The sequence below is a fragment of the Corvus brachyrhynchos genome, unplaced genomic scaffold, assembly GCF_000691975.1.
Source record: "Corvus brachyrhynchos isolate BGI_N302 unplaced genomic scaffold, ASM69197v1 scaffold317, whole genome shotgun sequence".
In the NCBI taxonomy this organism is placed as follows: Eukaryota; Metazoa; Chordata; class Aves; order Passeriformes; family Corvidae; genus Corvus; species Corvus brachyrhynchos.
This window is the reverse complement of record NW_008239295.1, coordinates 1,041,506-1,064,641: the sequence shown is the minus strand read 5'-3', so window position 1 is coordinate 1,064,641 and position 23,136 is coordinate 1,041,506. Positions and strand designations below refer to the sequence as shown.

Sequence of the window (23,136 nt, the reverse complement as noted above, 5' to 3'; positions counted from 1 at the left end):
CCCGCTCCCGCCCCCCCCGAGCGGGCCCCCCCCGCCCCTGCGTCCTGCCGCCGGCTCCGGCCCGTTCTTCACAGACCCCTTCTTCCTCATCGAGACCCTGTGCATCATCTGGTTCTCCTTCGAGCTCCTGGTGCGCTTCTTCGCCTGCCCCAGCAAGCCCGAGTTCTCCCGCAACATCATGAACATCATCGACATCGTGGCCATCATCCCCTACTTCATCACCCTGGGCACCGAGCTGGCTCAGCAGCAGCAGCAGAAGCAACAGCCCGGGAGCAGCAGCAACAACGGGGGCCAGCAGCAAGCCATGTCCCTGGCCATCCTCAGAGTCATCCGCCTAGTCAGAGTCTTCAGGATCTTCAAGCTCTCCAGACACTCCAAGGGGCTGCAGATCTTAGGGAAGACCCTCCAGGCCAGCATGAGGGAGCTGGGCCTCCTCATCTTCTTCCTCTTCATCGGGGTGATCCTCTTCTCCAGCGCTGTCTACTTTGCAGAGACTGATGACCCTGACTCGCTGTTCACCAGCATCCCTGATGCTTTCTGGTGGGCGGTGGTGTCCATGACCACCGTGGGCTATGGGGACATGTATCCCATGACCATTGGTGGCAAGATTGTGGGCTCCTTGTGTGCCATCGCTGGTGTGCTGACAATTGCCCTCCCTGTCCCTGTCATCGTGTCCAACTTCAATTACTTCTACCACCGAGAGACTGACCACGAAGAGCAGTGCCAGTACACCCACGTCACCTGCGGCCAACAACAATCACCCTTCTCTGAGCCCAAGAAGGGGGACAGTAATCAGTCCCTCAGCAAATCTGAATTCCTGGAAGCAGAAGACCTGGAGTCCATGAAATATTCCAACTTCATTCCTCCCAATAACCAGGGATATAAAGAGAAGAAAATGCTGACAGAGGTGTGATGGGTTTTGTTGTCCTGGGTCCAGACACGGAGCTGCAAGCTGCTGTTACAGTTGTCTTCCTGCAAGCAGCTGGATCTATTCAGCATTTACATGCCAGACTGTGAATTGTGATACCGTAAACAGAATGATTGTGATAATGGGCTCTTCTGTCCTGATTTGCTGTTTCTCATTACTGTGTGCAGGCAGAAATGTTCTTGCTTTATTCCGTGGAGTGCTAGCTGTCGTCCCCACTCCCTTGCGCATTTCTTTCTCTGCTTTTGATGACTGCTTTGATCCAACATTAGCTCCGAAACCAAGCCTTGTTACTCCACTAGCAGAGAAGCCCTTGCTACTGCTTCAGCAGAAGGATTCAGCAGAGTAAACAGTTAAAGGGGCTACAAACATCTGGCTCGAGCAGTGCCCTCGGTCCCTGTGCCAGCGCAGTGCCCTTGGCTGTGGGATCAGTCACGCCTGCCATGCCATTGCCTTTGAATAATGGAAACGCTGCAGCCAGGATCACAGGGAACTCTGCAGCTGTAGGGGAAAGCCAGCAAGCAGATGTCTGCCTTCTTTGCAACCTTTGGCATGCTAAAAGATCCTCCCAGTTTGTGTTTCAAAAAAAAAGAAAAGATGCATAAATCTAAAAGCTCTTTGCTACTTGCGACCATACATCATGTATCAAAAACAGGCTTAAAGCAATCAACAGGCTTGGTGAAGATTCTCTGTGTTTTGAGCTTATCTCAGCCTTATTTATGCCAGTGCCCTGGTGTTAATTGGCTTTTATAGTACCAACTTAGTCTTCATAGTGGTAAGTGCCTTCTGGTGCAAGGCGCGTTGGAGTAAATTCGTTTGTTATCTGCAGAGTTCATCTTCACACAATAGCATTTAATGAGATGTGCTTTGTGCTTCAGATACCCAGGACTGTATTCGGGCATGTGAGAGCAGTCGACTCCACTGCTGTTTTTAACTGAGCATTTGTGTAGCTGAGGGAAGTTTGCATGTTGGTGTTTTGTTGACGTGGCAGAAAAATCCTAACCACAGACAGCTCTGCACCTGTGCTGTGCCAGGATCGAGCTGGTTTAGCAAGTCCCAGGCGTAAAATGCCCCAGGGCGAGCGTGTCAACGTTTGAGACTGAGCCTGGCACGGATACAAACTTCCCTAAGCTATCTGCACAAAGGCAGCAACATTCTCCAGACCCTTTGAATGAGGGGAGATACAGCGAGCCCTGAAGAGATGCTTTTGCTGTACTGCTGGCCTAGCCAGTTCCTGGTATTTCATGGATAGGAGGGACAGCAGTGTTTTTGCACTTGGTTTTATGAAAGCAATTGGTGATGGCCATGCAAAATATGCATAGCTTGGTCTGCAGTGCCGGGTTTGCCAAGGGACCAGAGATTTCTATCTTCAAATGCACGTTTTGCTTCCCAGATAATTTCATTAGTTTCAGTCAGCTCTGCCTTACAAAAACGTTTCAGGCGCTGCCAGCAGGTGAGAAAGGGAAATGGATGCTTTTGTATTCTACTGGCAGGTTTTCCTGCAAGGAGAAGTCTTTCTTGTTGTAATTCTAAGTGTTTATTCTGCATTCACATGCCTGCATGTGTATGAAAGCAAAGGCAGCCATTAACTCCTTGCATCATACTGTATGAAATGCATATTGGAATGTGCTACATACTGCATGGGACACGTGTAATGCATAAACCAGACATAATGCCAGGGGGCAAAAATACAGAGAATAGATTTCATGTATATATTGTGCTTTTCAGCCATAAGACTAAGAATGCTAAAGGCACATCATAGAATCATAGAATGGCCTGGGTCAGAAGGGACCTTAAAGATCATCTCTTTCCAAAGAGGGACACCTTCCACTAGACCAGGTTGCTCAGAGCCCCATCCTTTAATATAGTCAGAACTGGCTATAGAACTGGTTGTGAGTTGGGGTCTGTTTGCATCTTCATTACCCTGCCTGTTCTCAGTTGTCTTGAGATATGGCTCCATGCCTAGAGTGCTTTTATTGTGGCCTCTCTCCATCCTGGCCCTGCTCATATGGTAGAAGTTGTTTGTGCAAATCCTAGCTACTCCATTTCTCCAGAGTCCTGTTGCCTTCTCAGATGTTTTTAGTGTGCAGGGATCTCCCCTGGGGTCAGCACACAACCATTATATTAAAACCTCTGTGTTCTCTTCTCACTGAAATCAGTAGGAAAATGCCACTTGTCTCAGTCTGGGAGACATGAGTTTGATGTGGTGAGGGCTCATAGCTCAGAAGGGTTTGCCTGAATAATGCCTAATTTCTCTTTGCTTCGTGGGACTGAGGCAAAGGTTTGTGAAGGTCTGAGCCTTGGGGACCATTCTGCATCCCCAGACACGTGTAATCAGCTGGTGGGTAAATTGTCCTAGTGAATAAGTGGGACTGAGGGCCATGGTGGCATCTCTGTTGACTTTGCATGAAAGTTGTCCAGTTCTTAGTGTGTCTTAGTCTCGGTGATATTTAGTTGTGTTTCAGGGTCACCTTAATGAAATCTTTACTGTGAGGCCAAGAGAGGGACTTTTCTTCAAAATTTGTGTTGCTAGAAGCTAGCAAAAGAAGCTGCTATTTAAGAGGAGTGTTTCGAGGCTGCTGCCCTCTCCCAGCAGAATGCCCATGTTTGGGGATATGTTATGCCTGAGTCTATCAGCTGATAAAAGTTCCCCCAAAGTAAGATATAAAAAACTCAGGTTGAACACAAGTTCAGGAGGAGTCATGAGACATGTTGAGCCTACGTCAGAAAGTTCCTGTGCTCATTTCTCCCCCTGGGCTTGCCCCTGTTGGCCCTGCCAGGCAGGAGCCCTCCCTGCCCAGAACAGGTTGTTCTCCTGACCAGCAGGACAGACAGCTGGGCACAGAGACTCCAGCAAGAAAAAAAGATGTGAGGCAGATCGCTGGTAGCACAATCCCAGAGTATCTTACACACATCCTCTTGGAAAGAGGTGTCCTGCGCTTGAGTGAGATCCAGCAGTGAGTTTCTAGGTGCAATCCAGCAGTGAGTTTCTAGTGTGTTTTGGAATCTCCCGCCCGCAGATCGTACCCAAGGTGCGAAGGAATTCTGTGGTGAACAAGGCAGCTCTGTGCAGTTTTTGTGAGCCACGTTTGTCAGTTCTGTAAAGAAAAGTGCACATGAAAATGTGTAAAGCAGGAGTGGTGTTTGCTCCCTGTGTTTCCTGTGTTGGCTCTAAGAGAAATACAGAATGCCAACAGAAGCGTGGAAACTGTAACCTTGGGACTCATTTGGGGCATGCAAATCCTTCTCTAAGCACCTCCTGAAAAGCAGCGAAGTCCCAGAGTCATCAGTAACGCTATGTGTTATACAACTTGCAGAATTTGACATTTTTTAAGGAGCCTTCAGATCTTTTTTCACATGACTGAAATGACACAGTGGCACCCGTGCCATTGACTTTACCAGAGGTCTCGCGCCACCAAATCACAGAGATGCTTTCAAAAACCTTACCTCAAGTTGTCAGCCCGTAGCACTCCCCCCTGGCTGCTCAAAATGCAAATCTGTTTCCTTCTGAAGGTAGAGCACATCCCTGTGAAGCCAAGTAGGCACCTCCAGGGAGTTGTTTCCATAACAACCTCCCGGACTGTTTCTCTCTGAGCTGTGACTGTGGCTACAAGCGAAAGCACTCGTTGGGTATTTTGTGTTCAGATATCAGCACCTTATCTTTCCAGGTGTTTTCTTTGCTTACTGGAGCCGATCCCATCACGTTATATTGTGTACTGCTGCCCTGACCAACTTCAGGTGGGCAGTTTGCAGCCTTTGAAAGCAGGGAGTGCAAACCTGGAGATGAGAAGAGATTTTATTTGTCCATCCCTGCGGACAGAGAGCTGGAGAGTGTGTGAAGGACAATCTGAGCACTCAGCCACGGAGCTGAGGGGCAACTGGCCTGTGAATGTAGAGTTATCTGGGTGCCAGCTGACAAGGAATACAAGCTCAAGCATCACATTAAAACCCCAGAAATTCCTCTTGCAGCAGTCTCACTAGGAAATAGTTTTGCAGTGGAAGAGACTATTGCTCCTTCCTGATCCTCTGGCTGGTTTGTGACAGTTTGTTCCCCTGATAATTTTTCCACAGGATGTTTTGCACCAAAGCAGGACAGGGCAGAAATCATCTCCTTGGAGGTGGGGAAGGAAGCAAGGAAAGAAAGAATTTTACTGAGGACACAGGTGTTTTTTTAATCCACATCAAGGACTGCAGGCATGAAAGGTGTGAAGACCTGTTTTGTGGTGTTTTACTGGTGGATTCCTGCACTTACCTCCAAGATGAAATTCCTATTCTGCTCCTTCCTGGAAAATGTTGGAATTCGGGATTTCTGAGTAATTTTCTGTTTGGGCCTTTTGATCCAGCTTTCACAGATAAAAATTCACTGCTAGAGCAGCCGTGGGGGTGAAGGTGACTGGACTTGGTGTTCTCTCCTGGGCCCTCTCATTCAGAGGTCCCTATGGAGATAAAGAAGAGTGAGTGTAAAGAAAATTCAGGGCAGCAAGAGACAGGGTAAGGACTGAAGTGTCTTCCATACGGTGATGGAAAGAACAGCATCAACCCTAAAAGCAAAGGAACAAACAGCTCCAGCATCTGCTGCTACAGCAGAAATAGGTAAGGTTTCTTTTTGTTCTGGGAAATTAACGACCAAGAGTTTCTTGAGATTAATGAGGAAGGATTTCCTAATTAAGATTTTCAGCCTAAAGGGAGAATCTGGTTCTAGGTGAAGAAAGAAAGATAATTATAAACTACAGAAATGTAGTATGAGCCAGATCCTCACCATCTGCTGATTCAAGCTGGCAAAACTCCTTTTAGTACAACTACCTTGCATTATATCGGGCTCCAACTTCAACCTTCTGCATCAAATCCTAGCATATGTACTGTTTGTTAAACTGCTTCTTTTTGTTTGTTCTTTTCTTGAGGTCCTGTTTACATCAGGGAAGGATCTGCAGATTACAGCAGGAGTCAACCACAGCTTTCCCAAAAGCTCTCATCTGACTCAAGTTCCATGTAAGTCCTACTAAACTCAGCAGAGCTGAGCTTAACTTAAAGTTTATATTGACAGAAGTTAAGAGCAGCAGCATTTTATGCACTTATTTCTCAATGGTGGAAAGATGTGGACAGATTTATGGGGAATTTGAAGATACTGCCCTCCCTGGCAGCCCTGTGAGCACAAGATAGCTCTGTTTGTGCTGCTGTAACCAAAAGCACAGCCTTCAGCCCTTCATCGTTGCTCTTTGAAGTTTGCACTAGGGACAGATCCCCTTCTGAAGGCATTTGGAGCCGTGTTATCAGCAGGTTCACAGGAGAATGCCTGAATTGCAGGCACCTGCGTTAGGCATAAGGAGGGGAGCAGGTGCTGGCAAGATGAAAAGCCTTAATCCTCTGATGGAAGGAACCAGGGGATGCTGCGTGTCCTTAGCTGCCACCAAAGACAGTGGTGGAGGAAACTGCCTGCCAGCTTCAAGGAGCTCTTCCTGTTCAGGGTGGGGTCCTACATAACACAAGACCCTACCCAGGGAGATAAATCCAGAAAAACGGTTTTGGGGAAAGCAGACAGGGATGGTGCTAATTAGCAGTGCAGCATATGCTGTTAATACATGTTAATTCCATGTGCTTTTCCCTCTTTGGGTGGGTTTTCCCTTGCTCCAGGGAAGTCTGTCTGAGGCTTCAAAGAACTTGAATATCAGAACATGGCTTTACACTTTGGGAAACTCATAGCTGAGACCAGTGTGGGTTTGACAGTCCTATATCATTCCCTGATGAACCCTCACCACTGGAAGTATCCAGGTTGTCTGTAGTGCCAATTAATAAGAGGAGCCCAAGCAATAATTGAGCTTTTCTGTGCACAATTTCTTTTCAGTGAAAGGAAAGAAAGGATTTGCAGGAGGGAAAGTGCTCATCAATTTCCATGATCACCATAAATACTGAAGCTGTGTTGACTATTCATTGGAGATAAGAATTAGGGGAAACTTTCATCTTCACACAAAATATCATTGAAAATTCAGCAAGTCCTTCTTTGGCTTCATTTTCACTAGATGAATATGTTTATTCAGTGGTGTAAAATTTTGGAAGACCCATAGTCAAAAAGTGGCATAAATCACAAATGTATCTATTTAATTGCCAAATCTAGCCCTTGTGTGTTTAAAGAAATGAGGGGCCTTGATTCTGCTCTCTACCCAAGGTTAGATAAATGTTTCCTTAGGACTGTGGGTGGTATCACCCATGATTTAAACGAGTGTGAGAGAAGGATCAGGCCCAAAGAAGAGGGCTGTAAGTGCACATGACTAGGCTGGATCTCTTTAGGTGGTGTAGGTACACATTGGTCCATTCACCTAAAAGGTTGTATAGAATTTTACACCAACAAAAGGTTTAGCTTTTAGAGTACATATTGGTTTATCCTCTTACATTCTCTGGAGGGAAATCAAATGGTATTTTACAAGAAAACTGGAACATTACCGTCCCTTCTTGCTGCTCCTTGATGCATCTGTTGTTTTCAATTAGCTTGATGGCATCCATTTTCAGAAAGCAGATGCTGCCCTCTTTTACACTGGTGCAATTCTGGAATAACTCCGCTGACGTCAGTGAAGTGACTCCAAATTTATCCCCGGTGAAAGCAGAATTGGACCACAGTCTCTTTGTTTTCCTCTCTGCTCTGGAGCTCTGGGGAAGGTGTGCCACTGCCACACCATAAGGTGAGGGCGAGTGCCTGTCTGCTGTGTTGTGCTCGGCACTTTTGTGTCCTTGACACCCCCCCTCACGTGCCTGGCTGGAGCAGGAGCCAGGCTGGCCTGGGGCATGCATGGCCACCACCATTCCCCTGCTGAATGGAGCACTTGCTGGCTCTGGATTCCTGACCACTCTCCATCTTAGCTTCCTCTTGCCTATATATGTTTCCTAAGGAGACAGAGTTGTTTAAGCTGAAGAAATGTAGTTGCAATTCTTAAGTAATAGAACAACAGAAGGGTGGCAGAGGTAGATGTGGAGACAAGCTCTGCGCCTCCTACATTTTTCTGCTGTCAGGGCTATGTGAAAATCATTGCAGTCCTGGCAGGTTGGCTCTGCATCTGCTGGTTTCAGAGTCTCCATTTACAGGGGGTACTAGGTTTGTAAAAATGGGGCTTCCCTGCTCTAACTCCTCTGATCTCAGCAATGCCTTCCCTGAAGCTGGACAGAAATCTTTGTGTAAAATCATTAGTTTGCTATAAGGGAAAATACCACTGGAGATGGGACAGATGAGGGTGAATAGAAGGAATATTTGTGGAATCATAGAATGGCCAGGCTTGGAAAGGACCTTAAAGACCATCTCATTCCAACCCCCAGCCATGGGCAGGGACATCTTGATTGCTTAGAGCCCCATTCAGTCTGGTCTTGAATATCTTCAGGGATGAGGCAGCCACAGCTTCTCTGGGCAACCTGTGCCAGGGCCTCCCCACCCTCACAGGGAACAATTTCTGCCTCATATCCCATCTAAACCCACCCTCTGTCAGTGTGAAGCCATTGCCCCTTGTCCTGTCACTCCAGGCCCTTGTCAAGAGTCTCTCTCCATCTTTCCTGTGGGCTCCCTTCAGGCACTGCAAGGCCACACTGAGGTCACCCCAAAGCCTTCCCTTCTCCAGGCTGAACAATCCCAGTTCCCTCAGCCTTTCCTCCCAGCAGAGCTGCTCCATCCCTCTGCTCCCCTTGGTATCCCTGCTCTGGACTGGCTCCAGCAGCTCCCTGTCAGAGGGCCAGTGTCACTAACTGAGCCACCAGAGTAATGCAGCCATAAAAATCAAGGTACAGGTCTTGGAAAATCTCGGGACAAGCATGTTCAGTACCACCTGGGAAATTTGAATTCTGCAGGGCCTCATCTGGAATGCTGTGTGCATTGTTGGTGACCTAAATTTGGTCAGGCAGGATGCAGAGAAGAACAGCAAGAATGATCAGGTGGATGGAAACTGCTTTGCAAGTGGAAGCTGGAAGAGCCTGACTTTTTTAGGCCAGCAAAAGACTGACAAGACCTGTATTTAGGAAAATATTGGGGTAGAGTAACCAAAGGAGAAGAAAAATATGAGAAACTGTGAGATCTTCCTACATTTCTTGTGTCTCCAGATCATTTCCCATACTGCACATGTTTACCTACAAAACACCAAATCCTGGTGATTTTACTATTAAATACTTGGAGTTTGTGAGTAGGAGGGAGAGCTATGGGAGGAGCTGTGAGTTTCGGGAGGTATTTTTCCTCTGTGAGACTGAGGGGAGAGAAAGAAGTCCTAGGAGTGGGGTAGAATGGCACAGGGGATACCACATCCCTCCAGGAGCTGGTCTGGAGGCAGAGAGCAAATTCACACCCTTTAAAAAACCCACCAAACTCTGTTCACTGTTCTTCCCCTCAGCCTGGAATGGCTGCTCACCTGGTCCAGTCTTTTCTCCCTATCCAGAGCTCTCCAGCTCTTTGCTGACCTTCTTCCTTCCTGGAGTCTGTGGTCATTCCTCACTACCACGAGCTCCCTGGAATCACTTGAACATTGCATCTAATGCTGGGAAAAGCCTTGAACCAGCTCTGCTGCAGCTCAGCTAGATTATCTGATTGGAGCAACCTGCCCTGGTGGAAGGTGTTCCTGCCCCTCTGGCAGGAGGGTTAGAATGAGGTGATCTTTAAGGTCCTTTCCAATGCAAACCAGTCTGTGATTCCTTGATTTGTTGCAAAAATAAGCAGTGATGTAGGGTCTTCAATAACTGCTGCTCACAGAATCATTAAGGTTGGAAAATACCTCCAAGATCATCAAGTCCAACCTTCAGTGGAATTGCACAATGCCCAGCAGACCATATCATGAAGTGCTGTGTCCACTCATTCTTTGAACAGTTCCAGGGCTGGTGACTCCAGCACTTCCCTGGGCAGTCTGTTCTAATGCTTAACTGCCCTTTCAGTAAAGAAATTTTCCCTGATATCCAACCTGAACCTTCCCTGATGCAACTTGAGGCCCTTTCCTGTTGTCCTGTCACTTGTTCCCTTGGAGAAGAGGCTGACCCTCACCTGGCCACACCCTCCTGTCAGGGAGTTGTGGGGAGCAGCGTTGTTGTGTAGAAGGTCAGAGCAAGTGATCCTGATGGCCACCCTGGCCTGAGGAGATGAGCAGAATAATTTCCTATTGCAGGCACTGGTCTGACATAGACAGAACAAAGCTTCACATTTGCTCTCTTACCTCTCTCAAATCATTTTCCCTTGTGGAGGTGAATATCCCCTTAAGCTCAGGAGGCAGAAAAATATTGACTGAGGTGGGAGCTTCATCTGTCCATCCAGCTCTGTGTCACAGAAGTGCCAGGAAGGAGCTGTCCTTGACTTTGTCCTTGAGCCTTCCGGCTTGTTGATCCTCTTTGTTCACTTCAGTGAGGAAACCATTGTCTTTTCTATCTCCAGTTTGGCCAGCCAGTTCTGCTCTTTAGCTTTTCTCCTGTGAGAAGAAAGATGGTGAAGGGCTTGGAGGGGAAGCCACACGAGGAGCAGCTGAGGGCACTTGGTCTGTTCAGCTGGAGGAGACTGAGGTCAGAGCTCACAGCAGTTCTGCAGCTTCCTCAGGAGAGGAAGAGGAGGGGCAGGCACTGAGCTCTGCTCTGTGTGACCAGGGACAGGACCCAGGGAACGGCTGGAGCTGTGTCAGGGAGGATTAGGTTGGATATCAGGAGAAGGTTCTTCCCCCAGAGGGTGCTGGGGCACTGAACAGGCTCCCCAGGGAATGGGCACGGCCCCAAGGCTGCCAGAGCTCCAGGAGTGTTTGGACAATGCTCTCAGGGATGCACAGGGTGGGATTGTTGGGGTGTCTATGCAGGGCCAGGAGTTGGGCTGGATGGTCCTTGTGGGTCCCTTCCAGCTCAGGCTAGTCTGTGATTCTGTGATTCAATGAGGGGAAAAAAAGAAAAGCCAGGCAAAGGAAATATTATGAATATCCATGCACATCATGAAAGCCTGTGAATGCGGACACTACTTGTGCTCTATCAGTGACATTGGCAGGACGGTGCAAACAAATCTGGTGGCCCTTAAGATGTCTTAAGAGCCTGTCCCAAGCACTTGGCATCATTTGAGTTATGGCACCAAGCCACATTAGAAAGTAGTTATAAGAAATACACAGTAAGCCACAGAGTTTGATTTGAACCATGAACACAGAGTTGCATTTATTTCTGATCTCAGTTCACTCACAGAATTATGGAATAGCCCAAGCTGGAAGGGACCCTTAGCAGTGTGTAGTTCTCAGGCTCTGAATTACTCTCATATTTTAGCGTGTCAGAAATAGCACTGTCTGGCACATTCCTTTTAGAACTGTAGACTATGGCCTTTCATGCTTATGACAAAGCAATTGATCTTTGTAGTCTGTCCTTGGAACTGACTTTCAGAAACGTTTTGTAGAGTATTCACTCTCGCATTAGTCTGGTATTTGATGTTCTGCTACTGTTTTCAGCAGTGGACTGCAAACATTTCTCTAGGACATCTTTCCATCAAAAGGTGCCCCTTCCTCAAAATCAGCAACATTTGTGACAGAAGTTTCATTTCACTTCACCTTGGTATTCTTTACAAAAGGCATGTTTGGAAAATTTTGTAATGTGCGTGATCCCTTTCTTTATATTCTGAATGTTTTTTGACTTTTATTTTTTTTAAAGAAAATGTATGTAAACAAGGAAAAATACAAAATTTTGCCCTGGTTTTTTTTTGCTGTTGTGGTTTTGGTTTTTTGGGGTTTTTTTTTGGTTTTGTTTGAGTTTGTTTTGTTTATTTTTGGGTTTTTTTGGGTTTTTTTGTTTTTTTTTTTTTAACTTTGATCTGGAATGAAAGATATAACATGGATTTGGGGTTTGTGGTTTTTTTTTTTTTTTTCTTTTGGAAGGGAAGGGATTATTATTATTTATTTTTAATAAACTTTCTTTTTTAAGCAGTGTAGTGGTAGGCATTGGTTGTTCCTGTTCATTATCAGTGTGGCTCCACTGTCAGCTCCAACACTTCCTTGAATTCAGTTAGGTGATACTCAAATGCTCTAGAAGAGATGGAATGCCAGGCCAAACCTCTTGGATACTACAGCATGTATCCTGCGTGACAGAAGGGATGTTCCAGTGCTTTGGCTATGGCTGGGCCAAGCCAGTTGTTCTTTTCTGCAGCTGCAACACCTGCCCAGGTGAGAAGGTTTTTTTGATGAAACCAAGCTGCTTTTCCAGCACAGTTGGACTTGTTAGAACATGTCATTCTGAGTTCTGAGCTCCTCCTGTTCCCACTCAGCTGGTCAGCTTTTAGGATCTTTTTATTCCGAGATTATGTAATAAGAAAAAAAAAAATTTAAAAACTGCAAAAAACTTGTTACTAAAATTTTCTGGGTGAATTGAGAATGGAAGGAAAAGGTGCTATCTGCAGAGGGCTGTAGCTCCCCCTTACTTACTTTTGTCTTGGCTCTTTAAAAACCAAACCCATGCAGAACTGTGAGCTGCCACTAACACTTAGCTAAGGGGATTTCAGAGGAGATGAGTTGGGAGTTCTTTGCACAGTAACCACTAATCAGCATCCCCATAGAAGATGTCTGAATACATATTGATCAAGCCAGCTGCAGCTGGGAGGGGTTCTGGAGGCTGATGCAGCTTTCCTCTCCATCCTCCGTCCCCAGTCATGGGAACTGTGTAGAAAAACCACCCACTGGTACTTCTGGCCTTGGCATTTCTGCTTGTTAGTAATTGCATCAAAACGTGGTGTGGGGTTTTTTGATAGTTAAGAGACTACTTAGGAAGGAAGGTAATTAAATACTGGGCTTGGGGTCAAGGGGACAGTCCCCAGTACTGTCACATGGCCTTTGGATGTCCCGCATATCTCAGGGCCTCAGCAATAAGGTGGGACAGTATAAAGCCATTCAGTACCTTGTTTTCCCTAAACCTTTTAGACAGGGAGGTCTTTCTGAGTGCTCTTCATCTCTTCCCTGACACCTGGATAATGTCAGGCACGGCTGGGGACCTCTCCTCCCTCAGGACAGGGTGTTCTGTCACTGCCACAACAGCAGTAGCAGACAGATGGGCAGTGAGGATGAAAAAAACCACAGGAAAATGTTTGTCCCTGTGCATGGAACACCCAAATGCTGACAAGTCCTGCTGCTCCTGGCTCTGTGCTGGGCTTGGGCCATGCTCATCTGATCCCTGTTTTCCAGGCTCAGGCACAAAACACTCGGAGCAGGCCCCTCGTTTGTGACTCTCCCTTCCCTTGCAGGCTGCCTTATAATTAAAAGTATGCAAAAATGTTTCTGTCTGACAAAGCCCAGAGCTCACTTAACTGCAAGGCAAATTGAAAGCTCCTGGAATGCTCCATGGAGATAAGAGGCTGACATCACTTTTCCCAGCTGGTCCAGAGGAAGGGAATTGAAGCAAGTTCTTCTCTTCTACCCCCTGAGTTTCCCTCAGGGACCAAGGTGTTAAAACAGCAGAAGAAAATATGCTGCAGGTGGGAGGAGTTCACTGTCTCTTTCAGAGATTTGTGTCAACTCTCCAAGCATGAAGGACTGGTACTGAGCAGTCAAATCTGCACTTTGAATCTGGCAAGGTTGGGGGTTTTTTTGTAGATTTTCACTGGTATTGTTAGGAAGTAATCCTCCTAAATGCTTTGGTAGTTTTTCTTCCTTTATGGTATTTCAGAGGGATATGAGGATACATAGAATAGCAATTACAGCTCTTCATGGTTTATATTTAGTCATATATTGGTGATTCAGAAGCAAGCATATGTAAAAAGGGCCAGATGAATCCTCTTGCAAATTCCTTCCTGTCCTATAGAACATTTAGGTGCTGGAGTCTTACAAGCAATGCATGAGTCTTACAAAAACCTTATGTTTTTGGAGAGGGACTCTTGTCAGGTCTTTGTGTCCACCATGATTGCATGAAGAGGTGTTTTTGATGGCTGAAATATTTTAACAGCCCTGCTGATGCAGAGACTTGGTTTCAGGCAAATGGAGCCAAATTCTCAGCTGGTGTTCATACATCAGCACATTTTTCTTCCGATGCCAACTAGGCAACATGGAACAGGGTGGAAGCCTTTTTTTTATAATTTAAGGGGTTTTTTGGTCTATTTACCATATCGTTGGGAAGCAAGACCTGTTTATCTTGGAAATTCAGTGTTTTGAAGTGTAACTAAAATTCCCATTTGAATGTTTTTTGAGTTCTGGCTGTCAGATATGCCACAGCACCATGCCAGTCTGTGGACAGACTGATGCTCGCAGGCACATTCTGCGTTGGGATCTGGGATGGATCTAACATTTCATGTTTCCTGTACCTCAATTCCTCTGGCTCTGGAAGAGAAATAACATTTTTCTCTCCTCAGCGTGCAGTTGGGTGTTTATCAGTGGTAAAGTTCTAGATACACTAATTTGTCTCCAGATAAAGCAAATGGCCATTTTTTTTCCTGCAGGGAATCACAAGCAGGTGGTGTGAGGCAGGCCTGGGAAGTTAGAACCATAGAATCACAGAATGGCTTGGGTTGGAAGGGACCTTAAAGATGATCTCATTCCAATGCCCCTGCCACAAGCAGCGATATCTTCCACTAGCCCAGGGTGCTCAGAGCCCCATCCAGGCTGGCTTTGGACACTGCCAGGGATGGGGATAGGGGCTAGATGTGCAGCTGGGGCAGCAGGTTACTCTGAGACCTTCAAGGAGCTTCTCTGATCTGTTTCTGATTTCACATGATTGCAACTTCTGTGGAGGCTATTGTTATTTTCACTGCTGGAAACAGGATAAATGGGATGTTGACTCTCTTTACTTGCTTCTGTTAGTGTTGCTTCTGTTAATGCTATTTTTTTTAGGAATAAATTGTTCCCTGTGAGGGTGCTGAGGCCCTGGCACAGGTTACCCAGAGAAGCTGTGGCTGCCCCATCCCTGGAAGTGTTCAAGGCCAGGCTGGATGGGGCTCCAACCTGGGATAGTGGAAGGGGTCCTTGTCCATGGTGGGGGCACTGGAATGAGATGATCTTTAAGGTCCCTTCCAAGCCATTCTGTGATTCTCTGAATATTTCCCTGTGCCTCTACACATCTTTCCCTCCTTTCTGTCAGTAACTGGAAACTTCACTACTGGGTCTTCAGGCAACTACAGTGGCAGCATAAATAGTTAACTAAACAGCCAGGCACTCACAAGATACCATAAATTCACACTTCTAGAACTTTGATAGAAGGTGGCATTTAAAAAAATGCCAAAACACACCATGGCCTTTGGGAATTTTTTTCTAGTGACTTTAGTGAAACGGAGTTGGAGCAATAGCAAGTGCATTTCAAAATCCTGCCTCTTGTTCCAAGCAGCAGGTCAGGGAGGGATCCTGCCCCTCTGCCCAGCCCTGGGAGGCACAGCTGCAGTGCTGTGTCCAGTCCTGGGCTCCTCAGGACAGGAGGGACAGGGAGCTCCTGGAGCGGGGCCAGCAGAGGCTGAGGAGATGATTTAGGGCCTGGAGCATCCCTGACAGGGAAAGGCTGAGGGAGCTGGGGCTGTCCAGCCTGGAGAGGAGCCCCAGCTGAGAGGGGCCCTCAGCCCTGTGTGTCCCTGTGTGCAGGGAGGGCTCCGAGCAGGGCCCAGGCTCTGCTCCGGGGGGCCCAGCCATGGCACCAGAGGAACGGGCAGGGACTGATCCCAGGAAGTTCCACGTGGACAGGAGGCAGAACTTCTTCCCTGGGCAGTGCCTGAGCCTCCCTCACAGGAGACATGAACTTGCTGCTTGTATTGCCATTGCTGGGTTTGATCATAGAGGAACCCTAGGGACAAGGGGAGAGGTAAGGAGTGGAGATGACTATGGCCACTGCCACAGTCATGGCAGGAATTCCCTTGTCCCTAAGCCCCTTTCCCACATTTCTCATCAGCAGCTGCCATCCTGGCTTCCCAGGGCTGGGGTGGAAGCAGAGCAGGCAGCAGGACCGTGGCTGTTTTGCTGTCCCCAGCAGGCTGTTGTCCTTAGCAACTGCTGTCTTTGCCTCTGCTGCAGAGGGATATTCCAGACCTTGTGGCATCATGCTCAGTGTATAAAGTGGGGGAAGAAGAAGGAAGGGGAAGGTATACTCAGGGTTTGTTTTGGTGCGATTTTGTGTGCTGGTTCCCCTGGGATGTTTCAAAAAGGCATTTAGGGCAGCAGTGAAGAGAAGAGAGATGAGGATTTCACGGGGGCTAGCAACTGAGTTAAAGCTGATAAGGAAGGTTGGATTTGAGTTTAGTAAAACTGTGCTTGCTTCAGCTTCTCAGCTACTTTAAGCTGAAAACACTGACCTTTGTGGTCCTTTCCAAAAAATTTAATAAGGACAAGCATAGCTCGTTGAATTTTAATTTATTGACTCTGCAGTTCTCCCAAAATATTGCTCTTGAAGGGCTGCTTTCTGAACCAAGGGAAGAATCTAAGCCCTGTGTCATAGGCTCCTCCAGCACTGATGAGAAGGCTTTGAAACCTGATGCACAGCCCAAATTTTATCATCTGTGGTTTGGCTGCATCTTTGACCCAGAAATGGGAAAGGATTGGGAAACTGAGTGGGTTCTGTGTCAGCTGAGCCAGAGCTTATGTGCCAGGTGTGTCTGTGCACGTGAAGGCTGGGTGGACATCAGTGCTGGAAAGCTGTAGGCTCCCAAACTGCAAGGTTTTTACAGTGATCTGCAGTAAAATGCAAATGGTGGTGTGGTAAATAGCAAGACTGTGAAGTAGATTTGGGTTTGTACAGTACTTTGAAGTGTGATGTAAGCAATAGCTGGTCACAGAACCTCAGAGTAGTTAAGGCTGGGAAAGACCCCCAAGATCATCAAGTCCAGCTGTCTGATGCCTACCTTGTCACCCAGCCCAGAGCACTGAGTGCCACATCCAGTCATTCCTTGGACACCTCAGGGGTGGCAACTCCACCACCTTCCTGGGCAGTCCCTTCCAATGCCTGACAGTCATTTCAGTGAAGAAATTCTTCCTGATGTCCAAACTGAACCTCCCCTGGCACAGCTTGAGGCTGTTTCCTCTCCTCCTGTCCCTGTTCCCTGGGAGCAGAGCCTGATCCCCCCTGGCTGCCCCCTCCTGTCAGGGAGTTGTGCAGAGCCAGAAGGTCCCGTCTGAGCCTCCTTTGCTCCAGGCTGAGCCCCTTTCCCAGCTCCCTCAGCTGCTCCTCACAGGTCTGGCTCTCCAGGCCGTTCCCCAGCTCTGTTCCCTGTTATTAATTAACCTCAGGGTTTCCTGAATACAATTTCTCAGCAGCAAAAGCAGGAGTTTTTCTGGAGGGTTGGTGTGTAACTTCCAATAAACCCTTTTCTGGGGGGAAGGTCACTGATGTTTATTCCAGCAAAATGCCCACAGAGAGAGAGGTGATCTTGCTGGGCAAAGACATGCACCGGCATGGGAGAATCCGTAGAATTCTGCTGAATGCTGAAAAGCCTGAAAATTCAAAGGAAATTTGAATACCGGTGGGAAAAAGTCTGAGTTTGGGAAAAATACTGACTGTTGCTGTCAGGAAGCAGCCCCAGGAGCCCGGGAGGAGTTTGTGGGGTGTCACAGTGCCATCCTGTGGGCCAGGGAGGTATGAGACAAGGAACACCTGCACGGGTGACCCGCAGTGCCAGAGGGTGTTGGCAGCTCCAGTGGGTGTTCGCTCACTCCCCACCAGCAGGATATGGGAGAAAATGGGAAGGGTAAAAGCTGAAAAACACCTGGGTTGGGATAAAGGCAGTTTTATAGGGAAAAGTCTGCCTCAGCATTTATTAATCCATTTCCTTTGCTGCTGCAGTTCTACCTAAATAGCCAGGGCCTGGGTGTTTTTTAAGCTGAGCATGGAGTGAGCCCCAGAGACAGCAGCAGTGGTCATCATGCCCAGGGCTGGGCCTCTCGCTTAAGGCTTTAAGCAATATATGTAGTGAGGCATGGGCTGCTGGCATGTGCTGGACGGGCCTGAAGCTTGAGACAGCCTGAGTGGCACTGTAGCTTGCCATAGATATGTAGAGAAATGCAAGATTTTCTGTGGTTTTTTGTCTCCAGAGTTAGCTCTGAGGGAGCTGCTTTGGTGGCAGCTGAGGACAAGCACTTAGCCTTGGGTTGGATTTAGGGAATGGATGTGGGACTTGGCCACATGGTACATTTTCTGGGGCAAGTCAGTGTAGCCTTTGCACAATGTCATTAAACCCAACAATGTCCTTTTCATGTCAGAATTAAACACAACATGTGCTGGAAAGTCAGGATTCCTCGAGGGAGTTCCAGATGGCTCCCAGGGAGAGAAGTGTGAGCTGCATATGGCCAGCGCTGTGTGGGGTTAAACTGGGGGTTTTATTTGAGGAAGAATGGTGGAATGTTGGGAATTTCCTTGAATATTTTGATTCACTCAGTCAAACTAAAACAACCAATCTCACATGAGGCAGTGCTGGATCTTTGCACTTAGTTACACCAGCTGATCTGATGTGTCCATTGCATCTGTGTCCTTTGTTACAGCGGGACACTGGAAGGAGTTCATCCTCTCATTAGGAACAGAGCTGCTCACTTCACAATCCCGCTGCTCTTTTCTGCTTCTCTGCTTTCAGACGGGCACTATAAATACATTGGATCTGGTCTGTTTAATCACCTCTCCTTTATCTCTGCCCAGTGTGATAGCCTGGCTGCCACTGGGGTCTGTCCTAATGAAAGTGAGTAAAATTTGCTTCAGTGGAGTTACATCCACTTGAAGTAACTTTTCCTACATTTTTGCCACCCCCAGGGGTACTCAAAGCCTGAAATTATTCTCAGTTAACTTGCTAGAAGTTATTTCTGCCTGTATATCTTCTTACTTGCATGTATAGTCTGAGTAGGATTGCATTTCTCACCACTGAGGGGGATTCCAGGACCTTGCAGGGTAGCAGGAGGCAGCAGTTTGGTTTTAAACATGACTTTTATTCCATCTTTTCAATTCATAAATGTAGAAGGTGTCTGAAATGGGGTTGAAAAGTTGCCCAGTTGAGTTTAGATGCCATTTCAGAGCATAGTCCAATTTTTCATGTTTCTGGTCTCAGAAAACCTCGCTGGGGAGTGTTGAGCTATTTATTTCGAATTTAGGCATCAGTATCAGGCTCTCAAAATTAAGGATGGAGAAATGGGTGCCCAAAATTAATCCCCTGCAACCCTCTACACATACACAAGGTCCACCTTGTAAAAAACAACAGCAGTGTAGTAGGTTTTGTTTCTGAACAACACCTGCATTTTGCTTCCTGGAATTCAGTCCCTTTAGAGCTCAAGCTGAGCATCCAATGTCATTCAGCATGTGGGAAATTCTTGGTTTAGTTTTGTACTTTAAATAGTATTTAAAAGTAATTAAGCAATAACTGAGTAATGAGTAAGTCATAGGCAAGGAGTACTTCGGTACTTTGTTTATCTTTTGCTTCACATTTGCCTTCATGCCCATTCCTTTTAGGTGCTTTATCACTTTTGCATTTATAGAGTTACAGAGATAGAAAAACCTTCTTTGGTCCACCTGCCACTCTTCTGGCCCAGTCCAAACCTTTCCTATTAATTTCTCTATGTGAGTGACAGTAATCATTACTTTAATGGTGCCTTCCAGCACTGTCATAAACTTGGATATAAGATGGTTTCATGCCAGACCCTCTCTGCTGGGCTGTGCTGGCTAAACCCAGGCTTAATGGGCAGATTTAACATGTGAGGTTTGCTATCCTGTGGCCACACTGGTTGGGTTTTTCCCAACATTTGCAGTCTTGAATGATTGTTTGTTCTGCTGTAGCTGAATAAAACAGCTCAGTTATACTTTCTAAGCTGTTTGCAGAGATCTGCTTAAGGCTGTGGTGTTTGATCCCTGAAGATGCTTTGTTTATACAACACCTGATGAAAGGTTGTCCAGAAAAACTTAGACTTGGGCTTTTCGATTTACAGGTAATGCTAAATTTGAAAACCTGTTTATGTAATTCGTTACCTTTTTATTTAGTGGGACCACTTCTTTTGCACAACCCTTGCTTTGGACAGGGAGGTAACATTACACACCTTAAACGTGCTGCACTTCCAGCTCAAGAGGAGTCGTGTTTGCTGCCCAAGAGTTTTCCTAAACAAATTTACAAACCATAAAGGAGCAGGAATCTTCTCCCTGCAGGTCAGAAACAATCTGTAAGAGTGTATTTTACAATTTCTAAGCATTTTTTATTATTAATATACACAATGGATAAAAGGAGATCCTAGATAGCAAATATTGAATATTTAGACTCTCATCCTCTCCTCTTTCTCAGTGGAACATCTCTACTAACTTTGGGGAAGACCCATGTCAGATACATCAGTGTAAAACTAAAGCTGTTCGTTCACTCTGCTGGGAAATCCAGGGATTTGTCATAGGTTCAATTCATGCAGCTGCTGCACACATATCTTTCTGCCTCTGAATTGCCTGATGGGGTCTCTGCCTTACCAAACAATCACTGGGATTCAATTATTGCTGCTCTGACTCTCCTGAAAACTGTGAGCTGGCCTCAGCATCTTGATTTGTTCATCCTCTGTAATCCCTGGAGTGAAAACTCTCCTCTCTGACATATAAATCCACAGGAAAAACCTTGACATGGAAGAAAACTCGCTGAGGGAATTTTGCTTTGAAGATCAGCACATATTTAGCCTGGAAAGCAGAGATTGCTCACAACTGTGGTGAACTCAAAGCCAGCAAGTTGTGCCTTTTGTTGGTAGACCTGGCTTTTCTTTGTCTTAGAAAACTTTTTGAAGAGCAGATACAAATGTGTTGATGTATATTTGTATTTATGTAAGGATGCATATTTACATATTTTTTGTGCTGCTGACATTTTCTCCTTTCTGAACCTAGGCAGAGCTCTTGACAAATCTTGTTCACTTTGTGGGTTCTCCTACCTCTGATGTTCCTCCCACTTCTTTCTCCTCCTTTGGGCTTTGGCAGTGTGACAAACAACCTTCTGGCCCAGGGCTTTCTCACTGCCACACTTTTTACAGCCTGTTCTTGTTCTTTTTCTGGCTACTTGAGTCATTGCCAAGCAGTAGCAGGAGCTGTGGGAGCTCAGGGACTAGAAAGTGTATGGTTTTCATAGTGGAATAAGCTGCTTTCGAACTCCTGCACTGAGTGGGAAAGGGAATTGTGGTAGAAAATGCCGTGTGAAACCATAAATGGTGCAAACTCCTTGCAGTGCAAGGCTTGAGCTGCTCAGCATTTCAGCAGGCACAAGCTGGATTTCTTTAAGCTCATTCCTAGCCCTGCTCACACAATTAAGTCTGGACCTCAGAGTTTTGTTTAGCGCTCAGGAGCCCTGAAATGATGAATTTACTACCGCATCCTATCCGTGTACCTGTGGTGGGTCGACCCTGGCTGGATGCCGGGTGTCCCCCAAAGCCACTCTGTCACTCTCCATCCTCAGCTCCAGAGGGGAGAGAAAATATCACTAAAGACTCCTCACACTCCTCCTGTGGGCCAGTGTGGGATCCCTCCCATGGGAGTCAGTCTTCCAGAAACTTCTCCATCGTGAGCCTTTCCCATGGGCTGCAGTTCTCCATTATCTGCTCCAGTGGGGATCCCTTCCACAGGGTGCAGTCTTTCATTTATTCCAGTCATTTTTTCTTTCTCTTTCTTTTGTTGTGGAAGACTGCTGATACTTTTAACAACTTATTAATAGCCCTTTAGGTTTCATGAGTCACCAGCACAGATGCAGCTGGAATGGACTGCACGAAAGTGTGACAATGGAGAAGTCCCTAAAGGAAGAAAAGTTCTGGCAGACCCAACATTGTTTCATTCTGTTGTCTAATAAATTGTTTCAGATCTGATTTAATAAAATAAAAATTTTCAATTCCCTTACTTGTTTTGATAGACTTTCATGCCCCTGGCATGGAGGGAGGGGCCTATAAGCCAAGTTGTCATTACAGATCTGTCTTAGAACGACCTAAAATTAGATTCCAAGAAAATGGCTCTGGGAATTCCCAAAGTCCCAGTTACAGTAACAGTCAGACCTTGTGTCTCTGTCCTTGAAGAGCACAGCACTGCAAGGCATCCTAACAAATTTTGCAACCCTCTAATAAATTTATTTCATCTCATGCAAGAAGACAGATGTGTAATTCCCAGGAGCTGTAAGGAAAAATTGCCCCCAACACCAATCCCAGTAGGCATCAAGGTAAGCAAAGAAATGTAACACTTTCCATTTCAGCCAGCTGCAGCTGACAAGAGATTTCAAGTTCAGCCCCTTCAAACATTCTCATGAAGCAATGAACCCTTAGGTTGGTGTGGCTTTACTGTGACCTATGTAAAATAACACCTTTTTCTTGTGCACTTTTTTTTTAACACTTCTTTTGTTTTCCTTGCTAGGCTGGGTTCTGGATGCTGGAAGACTGTTGTGTCAGGATGCTGCAAAAGAGGTTGTTGCATCTTCTTCCTGTAGAGTTGGTGGAGTTTCCCTGTGTGAAGGGGGTACAGCCTTTATGGTCAGGAAACTGTTTTCCTTGCTTTGTGGTTTTTCTTGTTGCTGTTGCTTTTAAAGGGGTCAGCAGTCCAGGAAAATGAAACTAAATGTGAACAGGGACTGCAGGAAGGAAGCAGGGAGAATGCCCTACAAGATTCAAATGTGTCTCATTTCTGGGAAAACTAAATAAAGCAGGATTCAACTGCCAGTGGCTAAATAGCAGCAATTTATGAGCTGTTCCTCAAAAGCCCCAGACAAGCACCAAGTCCTGTGGGAAGCTGGAGACTGACACAGGACACCTCCAGAAGAGTCAGCTGTTGAAACTTCCTTTAAGCCTTTTTTTTCAAGTGGAACATCCAGACCTGCCAAATGCATAAGGTCAGCCCTTAGAAGAGCAAACAGCTCTCTCTAGAAAATCAAACAAGTGGCCAAAGTCTGTCCATTTGTCTGCCTGTCTTTTTGGCCTTGGATTACTGTGCTTTTCAAATCTGTGCTTTCGTAACTTGGATAAAAAGGTAGATGTTTCACATAGCTCTACAAGTAGTAATCATCCTGTTCATGAAAAATAGCTGCTGTCTAAAGGATGGGCCCAAACTAGAGGTGTTTCTCATTTACCTACAAAGTGTCTGGCTTCAGCATCTGTACAGTCAGCTCTTGTGAACATGTGAGTCCCTTGCCTGCTCTAACAGAGTTAGTGACTTATTTTCAGTGGTCGTAGCGAGTTTCACTGAAATAGCCCTGTTTGTAGTCTTTTGTGTGATTTTAGGAGACACAATAGTCAGACAATTCTGGAACTGTAATATAAATTGTTCCCAGAAAATGCTCTGAAGTCTTCTCCATTGTGATAAAAACCTCTGCTGCTTTTCAAGCTCCA

At 46.3% G+C, this 23,136-nt stretch overlaps 1 protein-coding gene across 1 annotated transcript; it reads left to right on the top strand.

Annotated features, from left to right (window-relative positions):
- Window position 1: 1 nt before the first annotated feature.
- On the top strand, window positions 2-23,136 carry LOC103619979 (potassium voltage-gated channel subfamily A member 6-like; the record flags this gene model as incomplete). The annotated part of the gene is made up of 3 exons (XM_017740578.1): window positions 2-5,518; window positions 5,827-5,914; window positions 22,169-23,136. A coding segment is annotated over one exon (912 nt), but the record flags the coding sequence as incomplete, so codon positions are not given.